The 27,510-nt window shown below is 67.1% G+C and overlaps 1 protein-coding gene across 3 annotated transcripts; it reads left to right on the top strand.

Moving 5' to 3' along the window:
- The first annotated feature begins 67 nt into the window (after positions 1–67).
- AKT1 (AKT serine/threonine kinase 1) lies at positions 68–26,183 on the top strand. Of its 3 annotated transcripts, XM_069490746.1 has the most exons (15): positions 68–322; positions 2,466–2,546; positions 2,936–3,076; positions 13,202–13,330; positions 20,372–20,483; positions 20,870–21,017; positions 21,334–21,465; positions 21,538–21,603; positions 22,281–22,349; positions 22,571–22,696; positions 22,768–22,896; positions 22,982–23,196; positions 23,400–23,487; positions 24,717–24,819; positions 25,166–26,183. In XM_069490746.1, the coding sequence occupies exons 3-15, from the start codon at positions 3,031–3,033 to the stop codon at positions 25,243–25,245; spliced, it is 1,443 nt and encodes a 480-aa protein (XP_069346847.1). In that variant the 5' UTR covers positions 68–322; positions 2,466–2,546; positions 2,936–3,030; the 3' UTR covers positions 25,246–26,183. The 3 variants fall into 3 exon arrangements, with proteins under 3 accessions (XP_069346847.1, XP_069346837.1, XP_069346857.1); XM_069490736.1 differs by lacking the exon at positions 2,466–2,546; XM_069490756.1 differs by lacking the exon at positions 2,466–2,546 and having other exon boundaries at positions 239–322; positions 20,870–21,014.
- The last annotated feature ends 1,327 nt before the right edge of the window (positions 26,184–27,510 follow it).

Genomic DNA, 27,510 nt, shown 5'->3' with positions numbered 1-27,510 from the left:
GGCGGAGGCGGATGTGGGCGGGCGGCTCGGGGCGCGGGGCGGGCGCGGGGCGGGGAGAGGGCGGGCCGGCGGCGGCGGGACCGAGCGCGGCGGCGGCCGGCCCAGCGCAGCCAGCGCGGCCGGAGGACGGGAGCAGGCGGCCGAGCACCGAGCGCGGGCCCGGGCAGCGGGCGGCGGCACGCGAGGCCCGGCCCCAGCAGCGCGCGCCCGCCGCGGCCTCCAGCCGGTCCCGCGCAGCGCCGGCCCGCGGGGATGCGGAGCGGCGGGCGCCGGAGGCCGCGGCCCGGCTAGGCCCGCGCTCGCGCCCCGACGCGGCGGCCCGGTGAGTCCCCGCCCCGCCCGGCCGATTCCCTCCCCGCGGCCGGGCCGCTTTGTTCGGGCCGGGCCGGGCCGGGCCGCGGCGCAGCCGGGCGGGAGCGGGAGCAGGAAGTGGCCGCGGCCTGGCGGGCGGGAGGGCGCGGGCGGGCGGGCCTCGCCGGGCGCCGGGGTGCGGGCCCGGCCTTCCTCATGACCTTGGCGGGCCGCTCCAGGCGAGGCCCGGGCCGGGAAGGGGCGCCGCCGGGCCGGCCGGGGTTGGGGCGCCGGGCTCCCGGGCCGGCCGGCAGAGTGGGCGCTCGGGGTCAGGAGGCGGGTTTGCCCCGCGGCCTTCAAGTCTGTGGGAGGGACCTGGGAAGGAGACCTCATTTCCCAGGGACAGAAAGTTGTGCGCGGTGGCCGGGTGCCCGGGCTGGCCTACAAAGGACTCCAACTCTCCTGGGCCCTGAAACTGCTTCCTGTCCTGGGTGGATGTCCTGCCCACCCATCCCAGAGGAGGGGCCTGGAGGGCAGCTGCGGCTTGGCCCCCAGATGGGGAGTCCAGGGACTGCTGACGGACTTGTCCCCAGGCGGGAGTGGGCTTGGGCCTGTGCTCTGTGGCCAGAGGGCCCCCACATCCACTCCTGGGTCCCTTGGCCTGGCTCCAGTGGCCACTCCTGACTTTTGAGCACCCGCCATCCTAGCAGAGGGTGGGGTGCATTGGTGGGGGCTTGCTTCCCGCCCCCACCCCCGGCTGCACGGATGGCTCAGGGACCAGTGCTCTGGAGGTAGGAGGGAGCCCTCTCAGAACAGTGTTTTCTAAAAAGTTGTGACTCAACTAACAGTAGTGGCAACAGTGCACGCTGGGGGAAGGCCTCAGGGCACAGAAGCCGTGGCATGTAGGGTCCTCTCTGTGCGGCCACCCTACACCCAGAGCAGCTCGGGCGCAAGCCTGGTGTGTACGTTCCCATGCAGACGTGCACCGCCCCGTGTGTGCACAGATATATTTTTACACGCGGCTGCCGACAGCTGTCTGACTCTGTCAGCAGGCCTCCGGGGCTCGGGGTGGGGGTGGGGGACATCAGAGGTCTTTGGGTCCAGCCCTGGGCCGCTGGGCCATGCCCACTCATTGTCACCAGAGCCCCTATGCCCGCCGTGTGCCGGGACTCTGAGCCCCGGCACACGGAGCCCTGTCTCGGTGGTGTCCCTCTCTGGCTGGCTTCCTGTCGCTGCCCGGGGGCCTGCCAGGTACGTCAGGTTCTTTCGTCTTGGGGCAAGGTGTAAGCTTCCCTGTCCTGGCACAAGACAAGGCCGTGGGCCCTTTCTGCCATTCTGAATTCAGCTTAAGACAGCCAGTGCAAAGCGACCCTCCCTGGTTGCCCAGACTGTGCCTCAGGAGGCCAGAAAGGTGGGCTGGCGGGACAGCGTCACGGCTGGCTGTGGAGGGATCCGTGTTGGGACCCATTCCACAGAGGTCCCCAGAGGTCTCTGCCTGGCCTGCAGGTCTCAGACAGGATCTTCCTCCCCTTAAGAGTGCCCACCTGGAAGGGGGCAGAGCACTGCTTGCAGGAAGAGCATGCCAAGCACTCCCTCCCAGCATGCCCAGAGTTGGCGACTTGGGAACTGGGTTTTGAGGGATGCCTAGGAGTTCATCCAGCAGGGGAGAAAGGAGGAGGGCCATGCAGGATCAATGGCCAAAGTGTGCTCAAGTGAGGGCTGGCTGGTGGGCCACTGCAGGGTAGGGGCTTGTACAGTGCTCCCCCATTTGTTGCCTCCTGAATGCTGTAATTATGGGTCTGTAACCACCCTGAACTGAGTGCTCCTCACCGACAGGACGTGTCTGAACCTCTCTTTGTCCCCCGCGCCCAGTGCTGGGCCTGGCAAAACCAGAGATGCCTGGTACATGGTGGCCGAATGAATAAACCAGATTGAGCCCGGCAGGGGCGCTGTGGTTTAGGAGGAGCCTGGGGTTTCTCCTGGGGAGATTTTTAGCATCACCCTGGAGGGCTCTGGGCTCTCATTTGTGCCAGCAGCCAGGAGTCCTGGGCCTTCCTTCTTCATGCTTGAATTCTCTGCTTTCCTGGTCTGGGAGCAGGGAGGAGGAGCTCTGTGCCCTGCCCAGGATCTCAGCCCATGGGTAGAAATACGATGGATGGGGTGTCAGTCACCAGGGGTGTGGGGAGGCTGAGCCAGCCTGGGCTGCAGAAGTCCGGGGGGCTGCCTGGAGGAGGCAGCCTCAGCTGGTTCAGCAGGTGGAGGCTGGGAAGGCCTTTTGGGGATGGGAGTGACTTGTCCAAAGGCCAGGGGAGGTAGGAATGGAGAGGTGAGCAAGGCAACACCTCCAAGGGCCTGCGGTTGGGGGTTGGCAGGGGCTCGGAGCCCAGTCTGAGGAGCAGCATCCAGTGACATGGATTTTATGTCAGGCAGCAGGAGTGTCTTGGGGAGAGGTTGGGCAGGCTGGCAGAAGAGTGAGGGCGGGATGGGGGTCTGAGACCCTGGAGGGGGCAGGCCACATGGGAATGCAGGCGTGGGTGGAGACCCCAGGCTCGTGCAGCGGGCCCCCGCGCTCACCTCGGGGACAAGGAGCTGCTCCAAGCCGGACACGGCCTCACGCTCACTCAGCATCCTTTGCTTCTCCCAGAGGCTGTGGCCAGGCCGCTGGGCCCAGGAGAGCCTGCCTGAGAGGAGACTGTGAGCACCGCCTGGGCCGCCCGGCCTGCCGGAGCCCCGGGCACCATGAACGACGTGGCCATCGTGAAGGAGGGCTGGCTGCACAAACGAGGTCAGTGCCCGTGTGGCTGGGCCTGGGGACGGAGGCCCCATGGTCTGCCCAGGGGGTCCTGGAGCTGGTGGGGCTGTGCCCGGCCTGCAGGCTTTGTTTGCCGCGGTGGCCCCGGGTCTGCCTGTGCGTGTGCGTGCGCCTGCTGGGCGGGAGGGGCTGTCTGCTGGGGCTTCTGGACTGGCCTGGGGAGAGCATCCAGCCCCCACGTCCCCCGCAGCATGCAGGGCACTGCTTCATGGGGCCTCCGGGTGGAGGGAGAGGCCCCATACAGGGCCGGCTGTCGGAGTGGTGGCCTGGCAGGGCCCCGGGGGTGGGGAGCCACTGCCCGCCTCCCTCCCGGTTTTCCTGGAAGGCGGCTAGGACAGGGGCCGTTCCAGGGGCTGGCATGCCCGTGGCCCAGGGCACTGCCCAAGGGCTCCTGAGGGCAGGGCAGGGCTGCTTGGCTTGGCCTCCTGCCTGTCTCCGGCCTGGCCTTCGGGGCTGGGGGCTCTGTACCACCCAGGGGCCCAGTGTGGGGCATGTTTGCGTTGTAGCTGCAGCGCTGGCTGGGTCCGGGGCCCCCAGCCCCCTCCTCCTCACTCAGCCCTGCAGCCCAGGGAGGGGCGCTGCCCCAGGCGCTTGGCCAGGAGCAGGTGGGTTGGGCGCTGCAGCCATGGCCCTCCGCTCTAACCCTGCCCACGGGCCCCCTTCCCGGCCTGCTCTCCACTGCCCCTCTGTACTGCTGGGTTAGGGTTCCAGGTGCCCTGGCTGAATCAGTCCCTCTTGCCCCAGGGCGAGGATTGGCTACTGCTCGGAACTTTCTCTTTCAACAGACCTGTTCCTTTCTGAAGTTCAGGTGACCCATGCCAATGGCCCACCACTGCTCGTGCATACCTTCTAGCAATGAATCCCCCATCTAGTGGGAACCCCAGACACAAAGCAGACAGGGAGGCGTGGTAAAATAGGTGTCACAAGATGGGGTTTTGTGGGATGAATAGGAGCTCCCCAGTAGAGCAGGCCTGGGAAGCCACAGGAGCTGGGGGAGGAGGTGAAGGAGGGCCGGGATGCGATGGGCTGGTAGCAAGGGATGGAGGATGTGCTCAGCTGTGTGGTTTGAGACCTCAACTGGCAGCAGTGGGAGGCCTGTGGTCCATGGGGAGCCCCTCACCTGGCCTCCCCCAGGTTTCCTGCACCACCTGCCTTCCCCACTCGCCTCTTTGTTGCCTGAGGAGTCCTGCCTCTGGCCTGGAGCCCGCACGGCCTTGCAGGGTGTGGCATTAGGACCCCCCTCCCCCACCCGGCCTCTGCTCTCTCCTCTGTGCCATCGGCTGCCTGGGGCTGCTAGTTCTTAATCCTGGGCAAATGTTTGTTGATTGTCTATGAGATTAGGGCTGACCCAGGAGATACCTGGGCCTCAGGACTGCCCGGGGGCCCGGTTACTGGGGTTACTGGGGTATCCACCGGCCAGTTGGCCCAGGCAGGAGTAGCCTCGAGGCCGAGGCTGGGGGAGCTTCATGTTGCTGCTCACGGTTGGTGCCTCCTGCAGGGGCTGGGTGGGGCCTGGGGACATCAGCCACTCCCTCACCATGTACCTCTCCAAGGGAAGTTCCTTGAGCTCGGGCCTTGGTTTCCGCATCTGTGCTGTGGGAGTGGGGGCAGGGAAGAGACCTCGTGGAGTGGCCAGCGTGGTTTGTGAGGGCCGGAGTCGGTGCAGCCGGCGTCAGCAGCCTCGACCGGGAGGGAGGGTCCTGTCTGCTGCCCCGGCTCTTCCTCCTGCGCCCCAGTGTGGTGGCCGCTGGGTGAGAGGTGGACACGTCACGTGCCCGTGGTGGGTCTGGCCTCTTGCTGCTGGAGCAGGCGGTGTCCCCGCTGCACGGCCCGCCCCTGCTCGCCGAGGAAGACCTGTCCTCGAGGGCACCCCTGTTCCCCCGGGTCCCCCTGTGTGTCCCAGCCGGTCTGATGCCCTGATGGCAGGGCCAGGCCCCTCCCCTGTCCTGCGCTGGGGCCAGCAGGGCCACGTTGGGCCTCACGGTGCTCGGGCCTGGCCTGGCCTGGCCGGGGTGGGGGTCATCGGCTCCCGCCCTTTCCTGCCACGCAGGTGAGGGTGCTGCCTCGGGGTCTGGACCCCTCTCCTTTCCGGATCTCCCTGGGTCTGGCCCAGGGCTTGGAACTTGCCAGTTCTTGGCCGAGCCCCTGAGACAATAGTCCCTCCAGAGCCGCTTGGGCTGGCCACGCAGGGAGTGACGGTGCCTTTGGGGCTGGGTGGCATGGAGATGAGGGGCGGGCATGGCAGGGCAGCAGCCCCAGCCGGGGTCCCTCCTGCTGCCCCTGGGACGTGGACGGCTCTTTCTGGGGAGTGACCCTCGCTTCCCTGTGTGCTCTGAGCTGGAAGGTTCTGGAGCTCAAGTTCCAGCTGTGCACGGACCTGCAGCTGCACCCAGGAAGCCCTCTGGGCCTCAGCGTCCCCCTGTGTCCAGCAGGGAGCTGGGCCCTGGGAGCCGAGCTCCGGCCGCCATGGGTGGGAGCCAGTGAGGGGCGGCCCGGCAGGTGGCGCCGGGCGGGGCCGGCAGGGACAGATGGGCAGGTGCCCAGCCGCGTGATGAGCTGCTCAGACGTTCCATTTCCAAAGATCTGGCCTATTACGTGAACATTCCTGATTTTTGAAGGTTGATAATCTTTTAAAAACCAACTCTGGGTGGGAATACGGTTCTGTCCGCAGTCGGCCTGCAGCCCCCAGTTTTCAGGCTTTAACGAGCCGCTAGCTCTGCGCTGAGGCTGCAGGCCGGGGCTCGCAGCTACTTTGGGGTCTTCTCCCCCAGGGACTTGCCGCCCTGCCCGCTTGCCTGGCACCTGCCACCGGGCACTGCCCACTGCAGCCCGGCCCCAGGAGAGCTCTCTGGTGGAGCCGCAGCCCGCAGGGGCCACTCCTGCCCGTCTGGCCAGGTTTGTAGCTGTCCTTGGCGTCCCCTGGTCCGCAGACAGGCTGGCTGGACCGGGTGGGCCAGGAGAGGGCAGTGGCACCCAGGCTGGAGGGGCTGTGGGCGCTTGAGGAAGAGCCGGTGCTGGGCTGCGCTGGCGGAGGGGCTGGCGAGGAGGAGCAGGCCTGCCTTCCTCAACAGTCCGCCCCCCCCCCACCCCAGGCGACTGAGGGGAGTGGCCTGTGGTGTGGGCTCCCTCTGCCCCGGGCCCGTGCCTGGAAGTGGAGGCGCGTGTGGGAGGCGGGTGTCTGAGCCTCAGTTTACATTGACCCTCGGGAGCCGTGTGGGGCCCTGTGTCCAGGGAGCTTGCGGAGGGTCCATTCTCTGGACATCTGAGGTCCTGTGGCGCCTCCGCCCCAGGCCTATTCCTGGCACGGACCCCCCCCATCCAGGCCCTGGGGTGACCCCTGACCACCCTTGCTGGGGTGGCCCCAGGCGTCTTGGTGGGGAGTGCAGCTGCGCCCCGACCCTGAGGGGGCTCCTGGTCCATGTCCCCTCCCACCTGCTCTGGCCCAGTCTAGAGGTCCTGGACAGGCTGTTCCCGCGGGGCGAGGGTCTTCCGCTGCACCGTGTCACGCGGTGTTGGTGAGCTGACACAACCCCTGCATCCCTGGCTGCCTCCCCGGCCCTGCCATGCAGCCGGTCCTGGGGTCGCTGTGCGGGGTGGGGGCCATGGCGGCTGCAGCCCACTCCCCTTCCTTCCCAAGGAGGCCTTGGCTTTGGCGGGCAGACGGCGGCGGGAGGGGGGAGGCCTGTGGGGGCTCGTGGACCATCGCTGCTCGGGTGGGATGGGGCTGCTGCCACCCTGCCCTGCGGGGAAGGGCTCAGCAGGGCCGAGGGAGGGAGCCTGCAGGACCACGTGGGCTGGAGGGCAAGGCCTCAGTTTCCCGGCTGTCAGATGAGGGTCAGCTCCGGGCCACATCCAGGTGGCCTCTGTCCCTGCAGCCCACTTGGGCCCCGAGACTGTCAGTGTACAGTCCCTTGCGGGGAGCATCGAGGGTCCTGAGTGGCCCCAGGTCAGAGTGGGCGGCCGGGCGGAGGAGGGGCCCGGCCTGGGTGGGAGGGAGGGAGGTCTGTAGGTGGCACAGGAGGGCTGGACAGGGGTGGGGCCTCGGCCCCAGGCCCAGCCAGCGGAGGGGACGGTGCAGGGGACGGTGTGGGGGGGGGTGGGGGGGTGGAGGCTGCAGCAGGGGTGGAGGCTGCAGCGTACTGTGCTGTGGCAGAGGCCGGGGTTTGGGGAGTTCCCTGTTTGTGAGCGCAGTGAGTTCTCCCTTCAGAAACAAACAGCAAAAGAGGAAGCTGAGCGGCCTTGCTGGGCGGGGGTGGGGGGGGCAAGGGGTCACTGCTGGCCCCAGCCCTGGACCCTGGGCCCCTGTGCCTGGGCGTTCCTGAGCGACGCTCTGTGGGGTCTGGACTGCAGGGGGGTCGAGGGAAGGGGAGTGGGGCTGGGGCCATGGGACCTGCCCACCTGCCAGGCGCTGGACGGCCTCTGTAGACCCCGCCCCCGCCTCCCCCTCCCCTCAGGGGAGCAGAGTGCCTTATGTGGAGGGAAACTGAGGCCCGGAAAGGGACAGGGCAGACTGGGTTGAACAGCTCCTGCCCCAGACCCGTGCCCGCTGAGGGGTCTCCGCCTGCTCCCGGAGGAGCTCACAGGGGACGCTGGCTGGGTTGCATCAGGCTGGTTCCTAGAAGTACCGAGGGAGGGTGACCGGAGGGAATTGGCTCGGGCACCGCTGGCGTCCCCTCTGCCCGGCACGCCCGGCTGGCGTGGGGCCAGCACCCTGCCCTCAGGCCCGCCGGTCGCTGCAGCCCGTGGCTGTCACTCTGGGCCTCTCCCCAGGCTGCCCCACAGGTGGGCAGGCGCCCGCTGCTCTCACCCACTCAGGGCCCGTGCCCTGTCCCCGTCCCCTGTCGGGTGGCCCCCCAAGAAGGCTCCCCCAGTCCACCCCTGGGCCCTGGGCTCCAGGCGAGGGTGGCAGTTAGGTGGCCCCGGGCCAGGCCTAGGAGCCACAGCCCCAGCTGGCCCCCCACTCCCACGGCCCAGGGGGTTCCCCTTTCGCTCATCCTGCCCTTGGGTGCGTTTTTGTTTACTCCTAGGAAATATTAACAGGCCTGTGTCAGAAACATTAGCCCGAGGACGGCAGGCTTTGTTGGTGATGGTACTGCCAACCCTGGGGGCTTTGGGGTAGGATCCCTGGGGTTTGGGCTTACAGACCCCCCCTGGGGCCCCTGTTGTCACTGGCTGGATGGGTGGCCGGGGCCTGCACTGGTGCTGAGGCCGTAGTGCTGCGGGGCATGTGGAGGGGGCGGGTGAGGCCGGGGTCCCAGAGGCCGAGACCCTGGGAACCGGCTGGACGGAGGCGCCTGGGGGAGCCGGGGGGGTGGGGCGTGGAGAGTGGGGGGCCGAGTGGGGGGGGCGCCTTCACAGCAGGCGTTCTGAGCTGGCCGGGTCGGCTGGGGGGGCGGGAATGATTGCAGGGTGGGGGGCAGGGGTGGATCCAAGGGGGACTCAGGAGGTAGCTTCGGGGATCTCAGTGACAGATTGGGTGTGTGGCGGGGTGGAGGTTCAGGGCCCCCTTTCCTACCCCAAAGGGTGAGTGATGGGTGGTGCCGTGGAGGAGGCGGGTTTGTGGGAGGACGGGTGGGTGGGACACCCCGACCCAGGAGTCTGCGGGCGGCTGCTTACTGGGGGAGGGGAGCTGGAGGGGGGCTGTCGGGAGGCCCAGAGACAGGAGTGCCCCGAGTCAGACGCCGAGGGCGGTGGGAAGAGCTGGCAGTGCTGAGGCAGTGGCCGAGGGTCTGGGCGGTGTCCCCACGTGGCCCTGCCTCCCCCCCCCCCCGTCCCCCCCGACACCAGCCCTCCTGAGTGTACCTGCGGCCGGGGGTGGGGGGTGGGGGGTGGCAGCCTGTGAAGAGCTGACGGGAGGAGTGGGTGCCCTGCCGGGGCAGCAGCCCTGATGAGCTGGCTCTCGGTGGCCTTGAGGGTCACCTCCCCCGAGCCTCAGTTTCCCCAGGGAGCTGCTGGGCACAACGGTCCCTGCCCTCCCTGTCTACCAGGTGGGACAGGAGCGTGGAGCGTCACCCCTGCCAGGCTGGCTGTGCCCCCGCAGCCCTCAGACGGCTCCTCCCTGGGGAGCGGGCGGCGTGTTTCACCCGAGTGGGGTCAGCTGCCTTGGGCGTGTGGCCCCTCCTTCCCCACCCCGGCCCGCACGTGCCCACAGGGTTTGCGGGCTTCCTGGTTGGCCGTGGCCTGGCAGGCTGGCCCCCCGAGATGGCCCGCGCCGACCGCTGCCCGCCCGCCCGGCGCAGTGCCCTGGGCCGCCGTCAGCAGCCGCCCGCTCAGTGTGCTGGGGAAGGTAAATGGGCGCCCGGCAGCTGTCGGCCACGATGGATGTGTCAGCGGCGGGGGACCGCGCGGTGGCCGCTGTCAGCTGGCATCCACTCCCCGGGCCTGCTGGGGCTCACTTTGCTGTGGAGAAACAGCTCGGTGCCGCCTGGCGCCCTGCCAGCCGCTGCCGCCGCCGCCGCTGTGGCAAAGTGTTTATCTAGCAATTTCCCGAGAGCTGGGGACTTGGGGACGATGCTCACAGAACTGAGGACGTGGTGGCTGGGCGGGCTGTGGCTGGGAGGGGCCAGTACACCCGGCAGCTCAGGAGGACTCGGGTCAGGCCTGGACATGAGGTGCCCACACGGGCCTGGCCACAGCGGCGAGTCCCGGCCCCCATGCGTGCGTGGGTGCTGTTTGGGGTGCCCTCACCCACGGCGTGGCCTGGGACGTGTGTCTGTGGGACCCAGGCAGGAGAGGCCTCCTCCTGGCACCCCACATTTGGCCCAGGAGGGGCTGCTGGGGCAGAACCCCCTTTCCTTGGGGTGAGTGGGGGTGGGTGGGGTTGGTCCCCGGGTGGAGGGGACCTGGGGAGCTGTCCCCTGGGGGCCCCGGGGGGACGGGGCAGCATCCTGAGGGATACACGTGGCTCCCCTGTGTGTCTCGGCCAAGGCCTGGCGTGGGCACACGCAGGGGGCCGTGCCGCGGTGTTCGGGGCCGTCAGTTCGTGGCCCCCGGTGGGGCTGTGCAGGTGGGTGCAGCGGGCGGGCACCAGCCGCTCCAGGTCTGCCCGGCTGGACTGCGCTCCTGCCTCTGGAGTGGGCGTGTCCAGGGACCAGACCGGGCTGGGACAGCAGGCTCCCTGCCCAGGTCGCGCACCGGCACCTCGGACGTGGAGGACAAAGGGAGGCCCCTGGTGGTGTCTTCTGCTGGGGGAGCGTGGGGTCTAGGGAGTGGGGCTGGTAGAGGGGGCCGGGGGCCACCCTTACTGGCTGATGTATGTCCGTTGCCTCCACCCTCCCGAGGGAACCCAGGGTGGGCAGGTGCCAGCCTGCAGGCTCCCATGAGGATGGCAGTGGCCGGGCCCCGGGGTGGCCGTCTCCTTCGCGTGCCCCATTCTGTGTCATCCCCAGTCCTGAAGCAGGGAGTGGGGGGCCTGGGTCCCCTGTCATCTGGGTTGGCTGCCCGCCCCGAGTCCTGTCTGGCCTGAACTCATCAAGATGCGAGCCACGGCCGGGCTGCAGTTGGCGCTGCCGGAGCCCCCAAGTGACCGCCTGGCTGGACCTCTGGGCGGGAAAGGAAGAAAGAAGCGTGTGTCTCTCACTCCGCTGCCCTGGGCCTGCCCTGGGCCCGGACTCCTGGGGCATCACGGGGCATGGCTCCAGCGCCTCAGTCCCTGGGTCTCCAGAGGCCCTGGGGCCTGCACCCGTCCTGCCCCCGCCCAGAGGAGGCCTGCCCCCTCCTGCACCCCACATCCAGCTCCCAGAACCTGCCAGGCGGGGCCTGGGGAGGGGCTTGTGGGGCTGCTGGAAGGGCGAGAGCAGGCTCAGGGCCGGCGGGGGCGGGCGGATGCGTGTGCGGCCGTGCAGGGTCCGTGGGCGCAGGGGGCCGTGGGCGCAGGGGGGGCCGGCGGCAGTTGGTGGATCGGATGGGTTCGGGGCGCTCATCAGTCTTCTCGCTCAGCGTCCCGGGGAGCGGCAGCTGGCGGGAGGGAGGCACTCCATCAGGGGCCGACAGCTCCAGACTGGCACGCAGGCGGGTGGGCGCAAGCGGGACGGGGTGGGGGTGGGGCGGGTCGTGCATCCCCCTTCTCTCCCCTCCCCACAAGCCCCCAGCCCGCCTGCTGCACCTGGGAGGCCGGGGGCTGTGCAGGTTGGTGTGCGGACACTTGCACGTGGGGGGCGGAGCCGGTGCCTGAGTGTGGCCTCACCTGCTTGGCCAGACCCCACCTGCTGGGTTGAGCTGGGTGGAGACGCTGAGGAATGGCCTTGGGGGCGGGTGCAGATGTCTGTCCCCCACCTCCTCCTGCACCCCCTTCTCCCTGAGGGTCCGTGTTGGCTGCAGGCTAGAGGCCCCCCATGGGCTTGGGGTGCGGGTCCCCAGGTGTCCTGGCCACGGCTCCTGAAATGTGGACTCATAAGAAGGGGCGGCGGAACCTCCCCATTCCCTCGAGGGACCCCGCCACGTTTGGGTCAGCGTCACAGAGGGTGGGCGCCTTCCTGCTTTGCCACCTTGTTCCCCCGACCAATGCCCGGGTGCTCCCTGTGCCGGGGGCGGTGCCTGTCGGTGCTGGTGTCTGGCTGAGGACGCCTAGCTCCGGCTGGGGACGTGGCCAGGGTGGCTCTGGCTGCCTGGCTGGGCCTCTGGGTGGGAGATGCTGCAAGCGGCCTGTGTCTCCGGAGCCCCTGGGGCTGACCGGCAGCCTGTCCCCACACTGGGGCCCTGCTGGGCGGGCTCTCTGGGGAGGGGCCCCAGCATCCCCCAGCGGCCTGGGTCTTGCAGAGCGAGGGCAGGGCCTGCGCAGGCCACATGCTGGGGGGGCCTGGTTGGGGGGGTCTGGGCAGTGGAGCTGGGGAGGAGGGGAGGCCACGGCCGGGGAGGTGGCTGTCTGTGGAGCCCCAGTGGCTTTCCCGGCACCTGCAGGGCCCCGCTGCCCGCACCCAGGGAGCCGGGTGTAGCCGGTGGCCCCTGAGAGCCTTCAGGGGGTGGGTTCGAGCTGCAGGTGCGGGTCAGCTGGTCCCGTGCAGCCCACACCGAGCGGCGCTGTGGCCCGCAGAGGGCCTGAGGGTGGAGAGGGCTGGCCAGGTGCCCCAGGGGCTGCAGGAGGACGGGTGGCGGCCACTGCCCAGGCACCGGGCCTGGCCTGTGGGAGCCGCACGAGCCCTGTCCCAGCCAGACGTGCTGAGTGGCTGGGAGAGCTGGGGCGTCTGGGTCCCACCAAGTGGACTGGCAGGACCATGGGTGGGTGGCCCGGTGACAGGACAATTGCTTGTCCACCTGCAGCCCTCCAGGCACCCTCATCTAGGGCTGTGGCGGGAAAACCCAGGCCTCAGAGCTCAGGGACCCCAGACCCTCCCCGGGCCCCTCCTGCCTGTGGTTGCCTAATTAGTAAGCTCCCTGTTGTTCAAATTCCTTGCTCGACAAAATGTAAATGAAACGTTTTTTTCCGGGTGTCAGTATGAAAAATGACAGTTGCTGGGATATCACAGAGGACATCTGCTCTGATCCTTAAGTGTGAACGCCCGCTTAGGGCTGATGTTGCAAAACTCGTGGGAGAACGTTCCCGTGCACCTGGGCAGCTCATGGGTGGGACGGGCCCAGCGGGCCTCCCAGGCGGTACGGTGGGTCCCTGGGCTGCGGCCACGGGGTCTCGCCCTGGGTGGCCCTGACCCCTCACTGAGGACACCAGGCTCTGTTTTCTCAGCGGGGACCAGCCGTGGGGGGCAGCCCACACATGCGTTGTCACCTGCAGCTACCACCTGGCCGGCCCACCTGGCCAGCCCTGCGTGCTCGGGGGGAGCCCTTGACCCTGACGCCCCAGCAGCTCAGCCCAGACCTGCCCCAGCTGCCTGTTAACCGATCACGCCCCTTCCCCACGTCCGGGGGCCCTGGCCTTCCAGACACCGCTGTGGGTGGCTCTGCATGGGGTGGGTGCCTTGGCGTGGGGAGCCTGCCTCCTCACGGACCCGGGGCCGTCTCTGCTGCTGGCCTTAAGCAACACGTCCCCGCCGCCTGCCTACGCCCGGACTCGAGCTTCCTGGGCACATCTGTCCCGGACAGCCAGCTGCCAGCCGTGGGCGCGGGGAGTCCGCGGGCCGCAGCCCTCACCGCGCGCTCTCACAGGGGAGTACATCAAAACCTGGCGGCCCCGCTACTTCCTCCTCAAGAACGATGGCACCTTCATCGGCTACAAGGAGCGGCCGCAGGATGTGGACCAGCGCGAGTCTCCCCTGAACAACTTCTCCGTGGCCCGTGAGTTCCTCTCTGCCCGCGCCCGGGGCCGGCAGCTGCAGGCAGGGGGACGGGCTGGGCCGTGCTGGCTCCCGAGTCACGTCCTCTAGGACCGCTGGGGGGCCAGCCCTGGTGGGAGGGGGTCTCCAGGCCAGTCTCGGGCTGGCTGGCCCTGAGCAGTTCCCCGGTCCCCTGCTCTGGAGGCTGGCGGGCCCAGCCAAGCAGTGACGACAGCCCCCTCGGGGCACATGGCTGACCCAGGAACCCTCCTCCCGCCGGCCTCACCCTGGGAGAGTGCTTGGGTGGAGGGCACGGGGGGGGGGGGGGGGGGGCGGGGAGGGGCGCGTGGGGCTCGGGAGCCTCCGTCACCCCGGGAGGAGCCTGCAGTTCTCCCCGAGAAGGGAGAAGGCCCTCCGGGCCGCAGGCCTGTGGTGGGACCTTGCTTCCCTCAGCCGGGCTGCGGGTGGGAGTCTGCCCCGCCCGGTGGCGAGTGTGGTGAGGCCGGCCAGGTGACGCCGGCCCAGGTGAGGCTCGCCCAGGATGTTGGCCGGGGCGTCCCTCGAAGCCAGAGGAGCCGTGGTGCTTTCTCCCGTGTGCTACTGTGGCTTCACTCCCTGCCTGTGGGGGACAGCATGCAGGACCCCACCCCTGTGGGGCGGGGACCCAGGGGTGGAGGTGGCCGTGTGGGGGGGATGCTGGGGCTGGGGGCCCTCCCAGCCTCATCCCCATGCCCCGTGCCAGGACACAGGCCTGTGTGTGACGAGTGGCTCGTTAGGGCCTCACTGTGGGACAGCTGCCCGCGGGGCCTGGGAACCACAGCCGCCGAGATCTGAGTTGGGCCGCGGTCCGGGGTGCAGAGCCCGGTGCCCGCCGAGGGTTGGTCGTAGGTTCCAGCCCTGGCACCGCTGTCTTAGGCCCTTCCTGCAGGTAGCTCTGCCCTCTCTGCCGTGTGGCCTGGGACCCCGGGCTCCTCCGGCTCCCCCACCCCCCGACCCCTCAGTTTCTGGTCCAGGGTCTTGAGCGAGGGTCAGCACCGGGCTGGGTGGGAGAGACTCCCAGCGCAGTGGCATCTGTTGGGCGCCTGGTGGCCAGCATACCCTGCCCTAAGGGCGTCTAGTGGGAGGGGACGGGCCTGGGCTGGGGGCTTCCAGGGGATCTGCAGGTTCCTGTGAGCCCTGAACTGCCCTCCTGGGCTCTCTGCTGCAGGCCTGGCAGCAGCAGAGCAGCCTGAGAGGGGACCCTGGGTGAGGGTGGACCCAGGAGGCAGACACCCGGGCCCCTGGCGGCCACGTGACCTCGTGGGAGGTGCACTGCCGCTCATGCCGGGCTCTCCCCCGAGCCTCCTTGGCTGGGGCTGGGGGCTGCGGGGCTCCCGGAGAGAGCCGGGCGCCCGGGTGCCCAGCGGCAGCCTCAGGCAGGGCCCTGCTGGGGGCGGGGAGCGCAGGAAGGAAGGAGACGGCCCTCTCGGGAGGGGACACATGGGCGGGCACCTGCCAGAGGGGGCTGTCCTAGCAGAGGCAGGCGGGGACTTCAAGCCAGGCCACTGGTGGCCTGGAGCAGGTCCTGGGGGGCAGAGCTGCTGCAGTGGGGGCTGTGCTGGGTCCTCTGTGTCCAGGGGCAGGGTTCTGGGCCAGGGGGCTTGAGACCCCGGCCCTGGGATGGAGCTGCAGCTGCTGGGCTCCAGCGGGCTGTTCAGGAGCGCGCGGGAGGCTGGTGTGCTGGGATGAGAAGGCCCACTCGGGTTTTCCGCCTCCCCTGCCCACGGTGACACAGGCCGCCCTCCCCCCGAGGCCGGCCGTGAGCCCCTGCCTGGCCCCCAGGCCCAGCAGACCGCTCCCTCGCGGCCCGGCCGGGGCCCCTCGAGGTTGCCAGGGCCAAGATGCTGGAATGTCGGAGGCCCCTCTGCTGGCCCCCCGCCCTCCTGCCTCACACAGGCTGGGCCAGAACCCTGCTGAGAGGCCTCCAGGCTGCACCTTGTGCTCACACACTCTCTTGGGGCCTGGTGTGTCCCCAGAGTCCCTCAGCTGCAGATACGTGTGTTCCAGGCGTGCGTGCGTGTGCTCCAGGCATGTGTGTGCTCCAGGTTTGTGTGTGTGCTCTGGCATGTGCGTGTGCTCCAGGCATGCGTGTGCTGTAGGTTTGTGCATGTGTTCCAGGCATGCGTGTGTTCCAATGTGCATGTGCTCCAGGTGTGGGTGTGTTCCAGGTGTGTATGCCCCAGGTGTGCATAGACTCTAGGTGTGGGTGTGTTCCAGGTGTGTGTGCCCCAGGTGTGCATAGACTCTAGGTGTGGGTGTGTTCCAGGTGTGTGTGCCCCAGGTGTGCATAGACTCTAGGTGTGGGTGTGTTCCAGGTGTGTGTGCCCCAGGTGTGCACAGACTCTAGGTGTGTGTGTGCTCCAGCTGTGTGCCCCAGGTGTGCACAGATTCTAGGTGTGTGTGTGCTCCAGCTGTGTGTGCCCCAGGTGTGCGTAGGCTCCAGGTGTGCGTGTGCTCCAGCTGTGTGTGCCCCAGGTGTGCACAGACTCTAGGTGTGTGTGTGCTCCAGCTGTGTGTGCCCCAGGTGTGCACAGACTCTAGGTGTGTGTGTGCTCCAGCTGTGTGTGCCCCAGGTGTGCATAGGCTCCAGGTGTGCGTGTGCTCCAGCTGTGTGTGCCCCAGGTGTGCATAGACTCTAGGTGTGTGTGTGCTCCAGCTGTGTGTGCCCCAGGTGTGCACAGACTCTAGGTGTGTGTGTGCTCCAGCTGTGTGCCCCAGGTGTGCGTAGGCTCCAGGTGTGCGTGTGCTCCAGCTGTGTGTGCCCCAGGTGTGCACAGACTCTAGGTGTGTGTGTGCTCCAGCTGTGTGTGCCCCAGGTGTGCACAGACTCTAGGTGTGTGTGTGCTCCAGCTGTGTGTGCCCCAGGTGTGCGTAGGCTCCAGGTGTGCGTGTGCTCCAGCTGTGTGTGCCCCAGGTGTGCATAGACTCTAGGTGTGTGTGTGCTCCAGCAGTGTGTGCCCCAGGTGTGCACAGACTCTAGGTGTGTGTGTGCTCCAGCTGTGTGTGCCCCAGGTGTGCGTAGGCTCCAGGTGTGCGTGTGCTCCAGCTGTGTGCCCCAGGTGTGCACAGACTCTAGGTGTGTGTGTGCTCCAGCTGTGTGTGCCCCAGGTGTGCACAGACTCTAGGTGTGTGTGTGCTCCAGCTGTGTGTGCCCCAGGTGTGCACAGACTCTACATGTGTGTGTGTGCTCCAGCTGTGTGCCCCAGGTGTGCACAGACTCTAGGTGTGTGTGTGCTCCAGCTGTGTGTGCCCCAGGTGTGCGTAGGCTCCAGGTGTGCGTGTGCTCCAGCTGTGTGTGCCCCAGGTGTGCACAGACTCTAGGTCTGTGTGTGCTCCAGCTGTGTGTGCCCCAGGTGTGCACAGACTCTAGGTGTGTGTGTGCTCCAGCTGTGTGCCCCAGGTGTGCACAGACTCTAGGTGTGTGTGTGTGCTCCAGCTGTGTGCCCCAGATGTGCACAGACTCTAGGTGTGTGTGCTCCAGCTGTGTGCCCCAGGTGTGCACAGACTCTAGGTGTGTGTGTGCTCCAGCTGTGTGTGCCCCAGGTGTGCGTAGGCTCCAGGTGTGCGTGTGCTCCAGCTGTGTGTGCCCCAGGTGTGCACAGACTCTAGGTGTGTGTGTGCTCCAGCTGTGTGTGCCTCAGGTGTGCGTAGGCTCCAGGTGTGCGTGTGCTCCAGCTGTGTGTGCCCCAGGTGTGCACAGACTCTAGGTGTGTGTGTGCTCCAGCTGTGTGTGCCCCAGGTGTGCACAGACTCTAGGTGTGTGTGTGCTCCAGCTGTGTGTGCCCCAGGTGTGCGTAGGCTCCAGGTGTGCGTGTGCTCCAGCTGTGTGTGCCCCAGGTGTGCATAGACTCTAGGTGTGTGTGTGCTCCAGCAGTGTGTGCCCCAGGTGTGCACAGACTCTAGGTGTGTGTGTGCTCCAGCTGTGTGTGCCCCAGGTGTGCGTAGGCTCCAGGTGTGCGTGTCCTCCAGCTGTGTGTGCCCCAGGTGTGCGTAGACTCTAGGTGTGTGTGTGCTCCAGCTGTGTGTGCCCCAGGTGTGCGTAGGCTCCAGGTGTGCGTGTGCTCCAGCTGTGTGTGCCCCAGGTGTGCACAGACTCTAGGTGTGTGTGTGCTCCAGCTGTGTGTGCCCCAGGTGTGCACAGACTCTAGGTGTGTGTGTGCTCCAGCTGTGTGTGCCCCAGGTGTGCACAGACTCTAGGTGTGTGTGTGCTCCAGCTGTGTGCCCCAGGTGTGCACAGACTCTAGGTGTGTGTGTGCTCCAGCTGTGTGTGCCCCAGGTGTGCGTAGGCTCCAGGTGTGCGTGTGCTCCAGCTGTGTGTGCCCCAGGTGTGCACAGACTCTAGGTGTGTGTGTGCTCCAGCTGTGTGTGCCCCAGGTGTGCACAGACTCTAGGTGTGTGTGTGCTCCAGCTGTGTGCCCCAGGTGTGCACAGACTCTAGGTGTGTGTGTGTGCTCCAGCTGTGTGCCCCAGATGTGCACAGACTCTAGGTGTGTGTGCTCCAGCTGTGTGCCCCAGGTGTGCACAGACTCTAGGTGTGTGTGTGCTCCAGCTGTGTGTGCCCCAGGTGTGCGTAGGCTCCAGGTGTGCATGTGCTCCAGCTGTGTGTGCCCCAGGTGTGCACAGACTCTAGGTGTGTGTGTGCTCCAGCTGTGTGTGCCCCAGGTGTGCACAGACTCTAGGTGTGTGTGTGCTCCAGCTGTGTGTGCCCCAGGTGTGCACAGACTCTAGGTGTGCGTGTGCTCCAGCTGTGTGCGCCCCAGGTGTGCACAGACTCTAGGTGTGCGTGTGCTCCAGCTGTGTGTGCCCCAGGTGTGCATAGACTCTAGGTGTGTGTGTGCTCCAGCTGTGTGTGCCCCAGGTGTGCATAGACTCTAGGTGTGTGTGTGCTCCAGCTGTGTGTGCCCCAGGTGTGCACAGACTCTAGGTGTGTGTGTGCTCCAGCTGTGTGCCCCAGGTGTGCATAGACTCTAGGTGTGTGTGTGCTCCAGCTGTGTGTGCCCCAGGTGTGCATAGACTCTAGGTGTGTGTGTGCTCCAGCTGTGTGCCCCAGGTTTGCGTAGGCTCCAGGTGTGGGTGTGCCCCAGGTGTGCACAGACTCTAGGTGTGTGTGTGCTCCAGCTGTGTGTGCCCCACGTGTGCACAGACTCTAGGTGTGTTTGCTCCAGCTGTGTGCCCCAGGTGTGCATAGACTCTAGGTGTGTGTGCTCCAGCTGTGTGTGCCCCAGGTGTGCACAGACTCTACGTGTGTGTGTGTGCTCCAGCTGTGTGTGCCCCAGGTGTGCACAGACTCTAGGTGTGTGTGTGCTCCAGCTGTGTGCCCCAGGTGTGCACAGACTCTAGGTGTGTGTGTGTGCTCCAGCTGTGTGTGCCCCAGGTGTGCACAGACTCTACGTGTGTGTGTGCTCCAGCTGTGTGTGTCCCAGGTGTGCACAGACTCTAGGTGTGCGTGTGCTCCAGCTGTGTGTGCCCCAGGTGTGCACAGACTCTACGTGTGTGTGTGTGCTCCAGCTGTGTGTGCCCCAGGTGTGCACAGACTCTAGGTGTGCGTGTGCTCCAGCTGTGTGTGCCCCAGGTGTGCATAGACTCTAGGTGTGCGTGTGCTCCAGCTGTGTGTGCCCCAGGTGTGCACAGACTCTAGGTGTGCGTGTGCTCCAGCTGTGTATGCCCCAGGTGTGCACAGACTCTAGGTGTGTGTGTGCTCCAGCTGTGTGTGCCCCAGGTGTGCACAGACTCTACATGTGTGTGTGTGCTCCAGCTGTGTGTGCCCCAGGTGTGCATAGACTCTAGGTGTGCGTGTGCTCCAGCTGTGTATGCCCCAGGTGTGCACAGACTCTAGGTGTGTGTGTGCTCCAGCTGTGTGTGCCCCAGGTGTGCATAGACTCTAGGTGTGCGTGTGCTCCAGCTGTGTGTGTCCCAGGTGTGCATAGACTCTAGGTGTGTGTGTGCTCCAGCTGTGTGTGCCCCAGGTGTGCACAGACTCTAGGTGTGTGTGTGCTCCAGCTGTGTGTGCCCCAGGTGTGCACAGACTCTACATGTGTGTGTGTGCTCCAGCTGTGTGTGCCCCAGGTGTGCATAGACTCTAGGTGTGCGTGTGCTCCAGCTGTGTATGCCCCAGGTGTGCACAGACTCTAGGTGTGTGTGTGCTCCAGCTGTGTGCGCCCCAGGTGTGCGTAGGCTCCAGGTGTGCGTGTGCTCCAGCTGTGTGTGCCCCAGGTGTGCATAGACTCTAGGTGTGTGTGTGCTCCAGCTGTGTGTGCCCCAGGTGTGCATAGACTCTAGGTGTGTGTGTGCTCCAGCTGTGTGTGCCCCAGGTGTGCGTAGGCTCCAGGTGTGCGTGTGCTCCAGCTGTGTGTGCCCCAGGTGTGCACAGACTCTAGGTGTGTGTGTGCTCCAGCTGTGTGCGCCCCAGGTGTGCGTAGGCTCCAGGTGTGTGTGTGCTCCAGCTGTGTGCCCCAGGTGTGCGTAGACTCTAGGTGTGTGTGTGCTCCAGCTGTGTGTGCCCCAGGTGTGCGTAGGCTCCAGGTGTGCGTGTGCTCCAGCTGTGTGTGCCCCAGGTGTGCACAGACTCTAGGTGTGTGTGTGCTCCAGCTGTGTGTGCCCAGGTGTGCGTGTGCTCCAGGTGTGCGTGTGCTCCAGGTGTGGTTGGGAAAATAGCAGAACGTTCCTCCCAGGCCCCTCCCTGCCGCGGCCCTGTGGGCCCTGCACACGCCCACCCGTGCGCGGCCTGGGGCCTGCTGGGGCTCAGGTGGAAGAAAGGAAGGACCGCAGGCGGGGACAGGGGTGGGGGTTGACCCGACCCAGCCCCAGATGTGCTCTGGGGTTGCCTCCCTCCTCCAGAGCGGGGTGTGGGGTCCTGGCCCCCTTTGACGAGGGGGGAGGCCGCAGTTTGGCAAAGGATGAAACGGGACCTTCTGAGGCCTGGTGGGAGGGGTCCGAGGGAGGCGGCCAGCGCCAGGGCGGTGGGGCAGGCTCTGGGGTGGCGGGTGGGCGCGGGCAGACGCGTGCGCGCTGGCCCCACCCCCAGAGTGCCAGCTGATGAAGACGGAGCGGCCCAGGCCCAACACCTTCATCATCCGCTGCCTGCAGTGGACCACAGTCATCGAGCGCACCTTCCACGTGGAGACGCCCGAGGAGCGGTACGCGGGCCCGCGCGGTGCGGGGCTGCCTGCGCAGCCACGTGGGGACAGTGGGTGCTGGCACCCTCTGCCTGTGGCCACCCTTGCTCCCCAGTGCTCCCAGGCCCTGCTCAGAGCCCATTTTGGAAATTGTCTGTGGGGTCTGGGTGGGGAAACTGAGGCATGGCATGAAAACCAGGTGGGGAGGAGGTACAGTCCTGCTGCAGGCTGCACCTCGGTGTCCCCAGTGTCCAGGGGGGTTGCTGGCCGAGTGTGGCCAGCCCAGGGCTCTCTCTGGGGTCTGTGTCACCACGTCTCAGCTGGGCTGTGGCGGGGAGGCCGGGGTGGGTGGCAGCTGCAGGGGGGGCTCCTGCTGGCGGGCAGGGCCTCACGTGACCTCCCTGCAGGGAGGAGTGGACGACCGCCATCCAGACGGTGGCCGACGGGCTTAAGAAGCAGGAGGAGGAGATGATGGACTTCCGGTCGGGCTCGCCCAGTGACAACTCCGGCGCTGAGGAGATGGAGGTGTCCCTGGCCAAGCCCAAGCACCGCGTGGTGAGGCCCCAACTCTGCCGTGCCCGGGGCCGCGGAGGGCCAGGCGGGTCTGGGCCTAGCGGGGTGGGGCTGGCTCCCCCGTCTCCTTCCCCGTGTCGGAAGTGAAGTCGGGGTGCCGGTCCGAAAGGCGCGACGGTGTCATCACACCGTTCCCCAGACCCCAGAGCTCCGGACTGGGGCCGCAGCCCCGTGTGCTCAGTGGGCCCAGAGCCCTGCGGAGCCCAGCGGGCCGGTGGGTGACTCCGGGGCCCACTTGGGCCGCTGGCGGGAGGAGGGTGAGCCGGCGTCCGCCGACCCGCTGCCGCGCTGCCCTCAGACCATGAACGAGTTCGAGTACCTGAAGCTGCTGGGCAAGGGCACCTTCGGGAAGGTGATCCTGGTGAAGGAGAAGGCCACCGGCCGCTACTACGCCATGAAGATCCTGAAGAAGGAGGTCATCGTGGCCAAGGTGGGCACGGGTGGGCCAGGCCGGGGGGCGGCGGTGGTGGCGGGGCGGCAGCTCACCGGCCCTGCCTTCCAGGACGAGGTGGCCCACACGCTCACCGAGAACCGCGTCCTCCAGAACTCCAGGCACCCCTTCCTCACGGTGAGTCCCGCGGCCCTTCCAGGCTCAGGCTGGGGTCAGGCTGTCACCCACACAGCTGCCTCTGAGGGACGGTCCCGTCTTTCCGGCACGCATGAGGGACCTGGCTTCAGACTTGGTGATGCTGGGACCGGCCTCCGTGGAGGATTGGGGTGTGGAGGTGCCGATGGGGACAGGGTCCTCTGTCTCTGCCACTCTGGGGGGCCCTGGGAGCCCCTAGGCTCCCAGACACCCCGGGACCCTGTGGGCCAGTCTCCCGCTGCCTCCTCTGTGGGGGTGCAGGCCAGGTGGTCCCTGTCCTGGGGACTCGGCCCGGAGGTATTTGCCGTGAGTGAGGTCCAGCCGCTGGGCTGGTTCCTGGGTCACCATGTTTGGGTGCGAGTTGGCCATCGGTGGGGTAAGAGCAAAGCCACCTGTGGCTCCAGATGTGCAGGCCGCCCGGCCAGCTCTGCCCAGGAGGGCGTGTCCTCCCCCTGCCAGGGCAGTGGGGTCGGGAACTTGTCACTCCGCTGCCTCCCCCTTCAGTGGCCCCCGAGCTGGGAGTGCGGCCAGCGCCGAGGTCCTGACTCCCCCAGACACTTGAGCCAGACCCACCTGCTCATCTTCAAACGGCCTCGGTGCCTCTGGGTGCCGCATGCCTGCCCGTCCCACCCGCGGCTCCGTCTCTGCCTCTGTTTCAGGCGCTGAAGTACTCCTTCCAGACCCACGACCGCCTCTGCTTTGTCATGGAGTACGCCAACGGGGGCGAGGTAGGGGCCGCGGCTGGGTGGGCGGCCGCGGGGCAGCTCTCGGGAGGGGCTCGTCCTCTCGGAGCCTCCGCTGCCGCCTGCAGCACGGGGTGGTGTGGCTGGTGCCCGCCGCGGGCGGCTGCCTGCCGGGGGGCGACTGCCGTGCCGAGTGGGGCCTCCAGTACCTTCCGGGCCCCCTGGGCCTTCTGAGGCTGGTCCTGCCTCACGGCCGCCCCCCACAGCTCTTCTTCCACCTGTCCCGCGAGCGCGTGTTCTCCGAGGACCGGGCCCGCTTCTACGGCGCCGAGATCGTGTCGGCCCTGGACTACCTGCACTCGGAGAAGAACGTGGTGTACCGGGACCTCAAGGTGCGCCCCGTGGGCCGGCGGGAGGCAGGGAGGGGGCCCGGCAGGCTGACCACGCCGCCTCCCGCCCGCAGCTGGAGAACCTCATGCTGGACAAGGACGGGCACATCAAGATCACGGACTTCGGGCTGTGCAAGGAAGGCATCAAGGACGGCGCCACCATGAAGACCTTCTGCGGCACACCCGAGTACCTGGCCCCCGAGGTGCGCCCGCCGCTGCCCCCGCGTGCTGCCCCCAGGCCCGCCCGGGCACGCGGTGACGCCCGCCCTGCCCCTGCCGCCCGCCCAGGTGCTGGAGGACAACGACTACGGCCGGGCCGTGGACTGGTGGGGGCTGGGCGTGGTCATGTACGAGATGATGTGCGGCCGCCTGCCCTTCTACAACCAGGACCACGAGAAGCTCTTCGAGCTCATCCTCATGGAGGAGATCCGCTTCCCCCGCACGCTCGGCCCCGAGGCCAAGTCCCTGCTCTCGGGGCTGCTCAAGAAGGACCCTACGCAGAGGTGAGGCCCCCTGGCGGCTGGGCAGGCTGGGGCGGAGGCTGCGGCCCCCACACCTACTCGGGAAGCCCCCAGCCCCATCTGCAGAGGCCGCCGGCCGTCCCCGCCGCCCCGGGGTGCTCCCTCTGGGGGTCCCCAAGTCGTGCGGCGGGAGGGTGGGGCCTGAGCCGGTGGTGGCGCGTCAGTGGCCCCGTCTCCCGCCCCAGGCTCGGCGGGGGCTCCGAGGACGCCAAGGAGATCATGCAGCACCGCTTCTTCGCCGGCATCGCGTGGCGGGACGTGTACGAGAAGAAGGTGCGCCGGCGGCCCGCAGCCCCGAGTCCCCGCGCGTGCCCTCAGCGTGGCGCGCCCGCCGGCTCCGTCACCCGTGCCCTCAGCGTGGCGCACCCCCCGGCTCCGCCACCCACGCTCGCACGGCCAGGGGGTGTGGAGCCCGCTGCGGCCCCAGGCACCGGAGGGCTCTGCCTGCGTCTGGCCCCTGTGCACGCACGGTGAAGGCTGGCGGGGGTGGAGGAGGGGCGCGACCCCTCCCCTCCACCAACCAGTTCCCTTGCTTATCTGACCTCAACCCCTCCTGCTGCAGGGAAAGCCCAGCCCTCCCTCTGGATGTGCAGAGATGGGACAGCACTTGCTCTTGGGTGTGTGGGAGGCCGCCTGAGGGAGGCAGCTGTCCTGCGTGGGGCCCTGTCGTGGGGGGCTCACCCTGCCCAGGGGGCCCCCGGCCCCGGTCCAGGTCCTGGCCCCGTGGGCTGCCACCTTCCAGCCCTGCCCTCCGAGGGTGTGGGGGGCTCGGGCAGTGCCTGACTCCCCCGGCCTTGACCAAGGAGCCCGCTAGTGCACAAGGGACAGCTCTGGCACCAGGCCGGACTGTGGGGCCAGCACTTGAGGATGTCCTTGCCTGGGGACCTGAGGCGCCGTCCGGTGGCCCCTCACGTGTGCACATCACTTTACAGTTACCCGTGCGTCCTGGGTCCTTGGCGTCCTCTCTGCAGCCTGCCCCTCGCCCAGGCCCTTGAGCTGTGGGGGAGGCTGGGGTTCCACCGGACCCCTCCTTCTCCCCTTCCCAGTTTACAAGAAACCCAGTTGAAAGAAAAACCAGAAAGAGCCAGGCATGGTGGCTCACGCCTGTAATTCCAGCTACTCTGGAGCCTAGACTCAGAATTCGAGACCAGCCAAAGCAACGTAGGGAGGCCCCCTCTTAAAAAAAAAAAAAAAGAAATTGTCCCCTATGCCTGGGGGCAGGGCGGGTCTGGCAGGGCGGGGCTGCGCTGTGCATCTTCTGGGCTGATGGGCGTGTCCCAAAGCTCCCGCCCTCCCCAGGCGCTGCTGCACCTCTGCCTGGCCGCCCTCTGGGAACGGAACGGGGGCTGTGCCGCTGGGCTGGCGGCTCTCCCCGACCTCAGTGCCGCCCGGAGACAGCTCCCTGGAGGTGTCGGGCACCGTGAGGCCCGGTGCATCCTGGGTCTGGGGTGCTGGGAGTCGGGGCGAGGCCTGTGACGGGCCCCCTGTCTGCCCCTCTGCAGCTCAGCCCGCCCTTCAAGCCCCAGGTCACATCCGAGACTGACACCAGGTATTTTGACGAGGAGTTCACGGCCCAGATGATCACCATCACGCCGCCTGACCAAGGTGAGGGCTGCTTTGCCGGCCGCCCTCCCCCGCTGGCGCGCCCGGTGGCTGCGCTCTGAGGCACGCTCACAGGGATCCACTTCTTTTTGGCTTCAGATGTTTTAAAATCAAAATTTTTAAAAAGCTGCTCTTGGAAGGTACTAATGATTATGGTGGGAGGCTCACTCCCCCGCCCCCAGCACTCAGAGGGACGGGGTCCCGTTTCCAAATGTGGGGCCCTGCCTCAGTTTCCCTGGGTGCATGGCACTGGGTTGGCGGCGATTTTGGAGGTCTGGCGTCATCCTGGAGCCGGGGGTGGCGTGAAGGTGGCGGGGGCGGCCCGGGTCTGAGCGGCCTCCTCCCGCAGACGACAGCATGGAGTGCGTGGACAGCGAGCGGCGGCCGCACTTCCCCCAGTTCTCCTACTCGGCCAGCGGCACGGCCTGAGGCGGCCGCCGGGCAGCCCCGGCTCTGCTCCGACACGGCTCCACGGCCAGAGGCGGCCCCGGACGGATGATGTGCATTTGATGGTTTTCATTCCTTGGGTGTATCTGAGAGGAGCCACGCCATCCTCCCGAGCACGGTCCTCCCGAGCATGGTGCAGAGATGCGTCGTGCTGTGGGCAGCATCCTTGGGGGAGAAAATTGTCCTGCGACTTTCCTTAATTTATTTCATCCAATTTGTGCTCCAGACATGGCCTCGGGCCTCAGAACAATTCAGAACAATTCGATTCTCGTAGGAAAACGTTACGGACTTCTGCCGCCATGTGCAGAGAGGTCTGGGGTCCAGGCAGGTCCTGCCGCTGCCCCAGCCTGGCCCTGTCAGCCCGTGTCACCAACCGCCCCTGGCTGTCACCTGGGTCTAAGGCACCAGAAACAACCTCACAGTGGCATGCTGGCTGGCACCCCCGGGGGGCACGTGGCAGCCCCCAGCACTAAGGCCGTGCCCGCAAGGATGTCCTCAGAGGCTGGCCCCCCTGAGACAGGACCTGGGGTGGGGGTTGGGCCAGGGTTCGCCCAACAGGACAGAGGAACAAGGTTTAAATTTGTTGCTGTGTATTATGTTGTTCAGATGCATTGAGGGGGTTAATCTTAGTAAAAAGAAAGCCCCCTCCAGGCCACCCCTTCTCCCTCCTGTGTCACGGTCTTGGTGGCTGTCCCACTGAGCTCCTCCCTCTCAGTAGCACTTGTCTTCTAGACGCTCCCTTTCAGCTGTGCGCCCCAGGCCGGCCCCCTTCTGCAGGGAGGCCGCCATGGCCCCCACGCCCCTCCCGGCCAGATGCTGCCGCTGCACCATGGCGTTTTTTACAACATTCAACTTTAGTATTTTTACTATTATAATATGAAACTTGCCCTCCAAATTCTTCAATAAAAATCGCTTTTCAAGTTTGTGGCTCACTCTGCCGGGGGAAGACCCTGTGGCCCGGGGAGGGGGCCTGGTCTCCCCTGCTCTGCTGGGCGTCAGCGCCCTGGGCGGGTTTGGGGAGTGGCACTGCCTGGCTGGGTCCTGCGGGCCTCCAAGGAAGACCCTCCTCCCCCAGCTCTGGCGGGGCGTGCCCGAGGCGGGACGTGGGATGCCCGGGTGTCCCGTGACCCCGCTTCCTGACCCCACCGGGCTTCGCCCCAGCTATGGAGGTGGCCGTCCAGGCTGCAGGGCCACCTGCCCCTGCCCCAGCTGCCGTGCCCTGCGCAAAGCCGCGAACATCAGGGAGGATGCGACTCGCGGGGCCCAGGTCTGGGCGAAGGTCCTGTCCTGGGCCACAGCCAGGCCCCAGAGCCGAGTGCTCAGTCACACAAGTCTGGGCAGAGCAGGAGAAGGCGCTGCCCTGGGTGGGGCGAGGATGGGGGCCGAGGTTACCTCCAGAGCGCTGGGGACAGTTCTGCGCTCCGACAGCTGCAGGATGCGCTGCTGGCGCCACCTGGTGGACGCCTGCTGGGGTGCTCTCGGCCAGCTGACTGGCACGCGGGCCGCCGGCGCCAGGCGGGTGCGGGGCGCTGGGGGCCAGGGGTCGGGGGCCTCGACTTCCTCATCTCAAAGGGACTCAGCCCCGCAGCTGAGGACACTGATAGGGCCCACGGCTGGCCAGATGGCAGTTGTCCTCTCTCCAAGGCAATGACAGGGGGGTGGCCAGGGGGTGTCTGGCAGGGAGCACAGGGTGGGGATGACACTGGGTCTGTGGGAGCCACGACAGCCACATCAGGATTGTCCCAAGTTCTCCTGTGGGGGGTCCCTTACCGCTCCAGTCCTAGCAGGCTGTGAATTTCAAGTCCTTCTGGAAGGTGCAAACGTACACAAAACACTGCACACTAAACGAGGCTTTGGAGGGAAGAGGCTCCCGGATTTCAAGTCTAGAAAAAGACGTGCATCGTAGAAACCGGAAAACACAGTGTCCCTGCAGCATCCTCGCACTCCGAGCAAAGCGTCACTGAGAGTGGTCCACGGCGTGTGGAGACAGGGCTGTGCAAGGCGGGGGTGGCGTCCTCCAGACGGCCAGGCCGAGCCGGGGAGCCGCTCCTTCCCGCAGGACCCCCGTGGACATCGGGTGGAAGCTTTAGGGACTTTGTGCAGTCCAGAACTTCAAAGTCATGGGTACGAACACAGACACGGTATTATTTTCTGTCCCCACTGTGGTGGGTGAGACCCTAAGGGCATGAACACAAGAATGCAGACCCTCTGGGAATGCCCTGACCTCCCTGGGGCGGGCGTGCGTGC

Source organism: Eulemur rufifrons, chromosome 2, assembly GCF_041146395.1.
Source record: "Eulemur rufifrons isolate Redbay chromosome 2, OSU_ERuf_1, whole genome shotgun sequence".
NCBI classification, from domain to species: Eukaryota; Metazoa; Chordata; class Mammalia; order Primates; family Lemuridae; genus Eulemur; species Eulemur rufifrons.
Note: the sequence above shows the minus strand (reverse complement) of the source record. Positions and strands in the feature narration are given on the sequence as shown.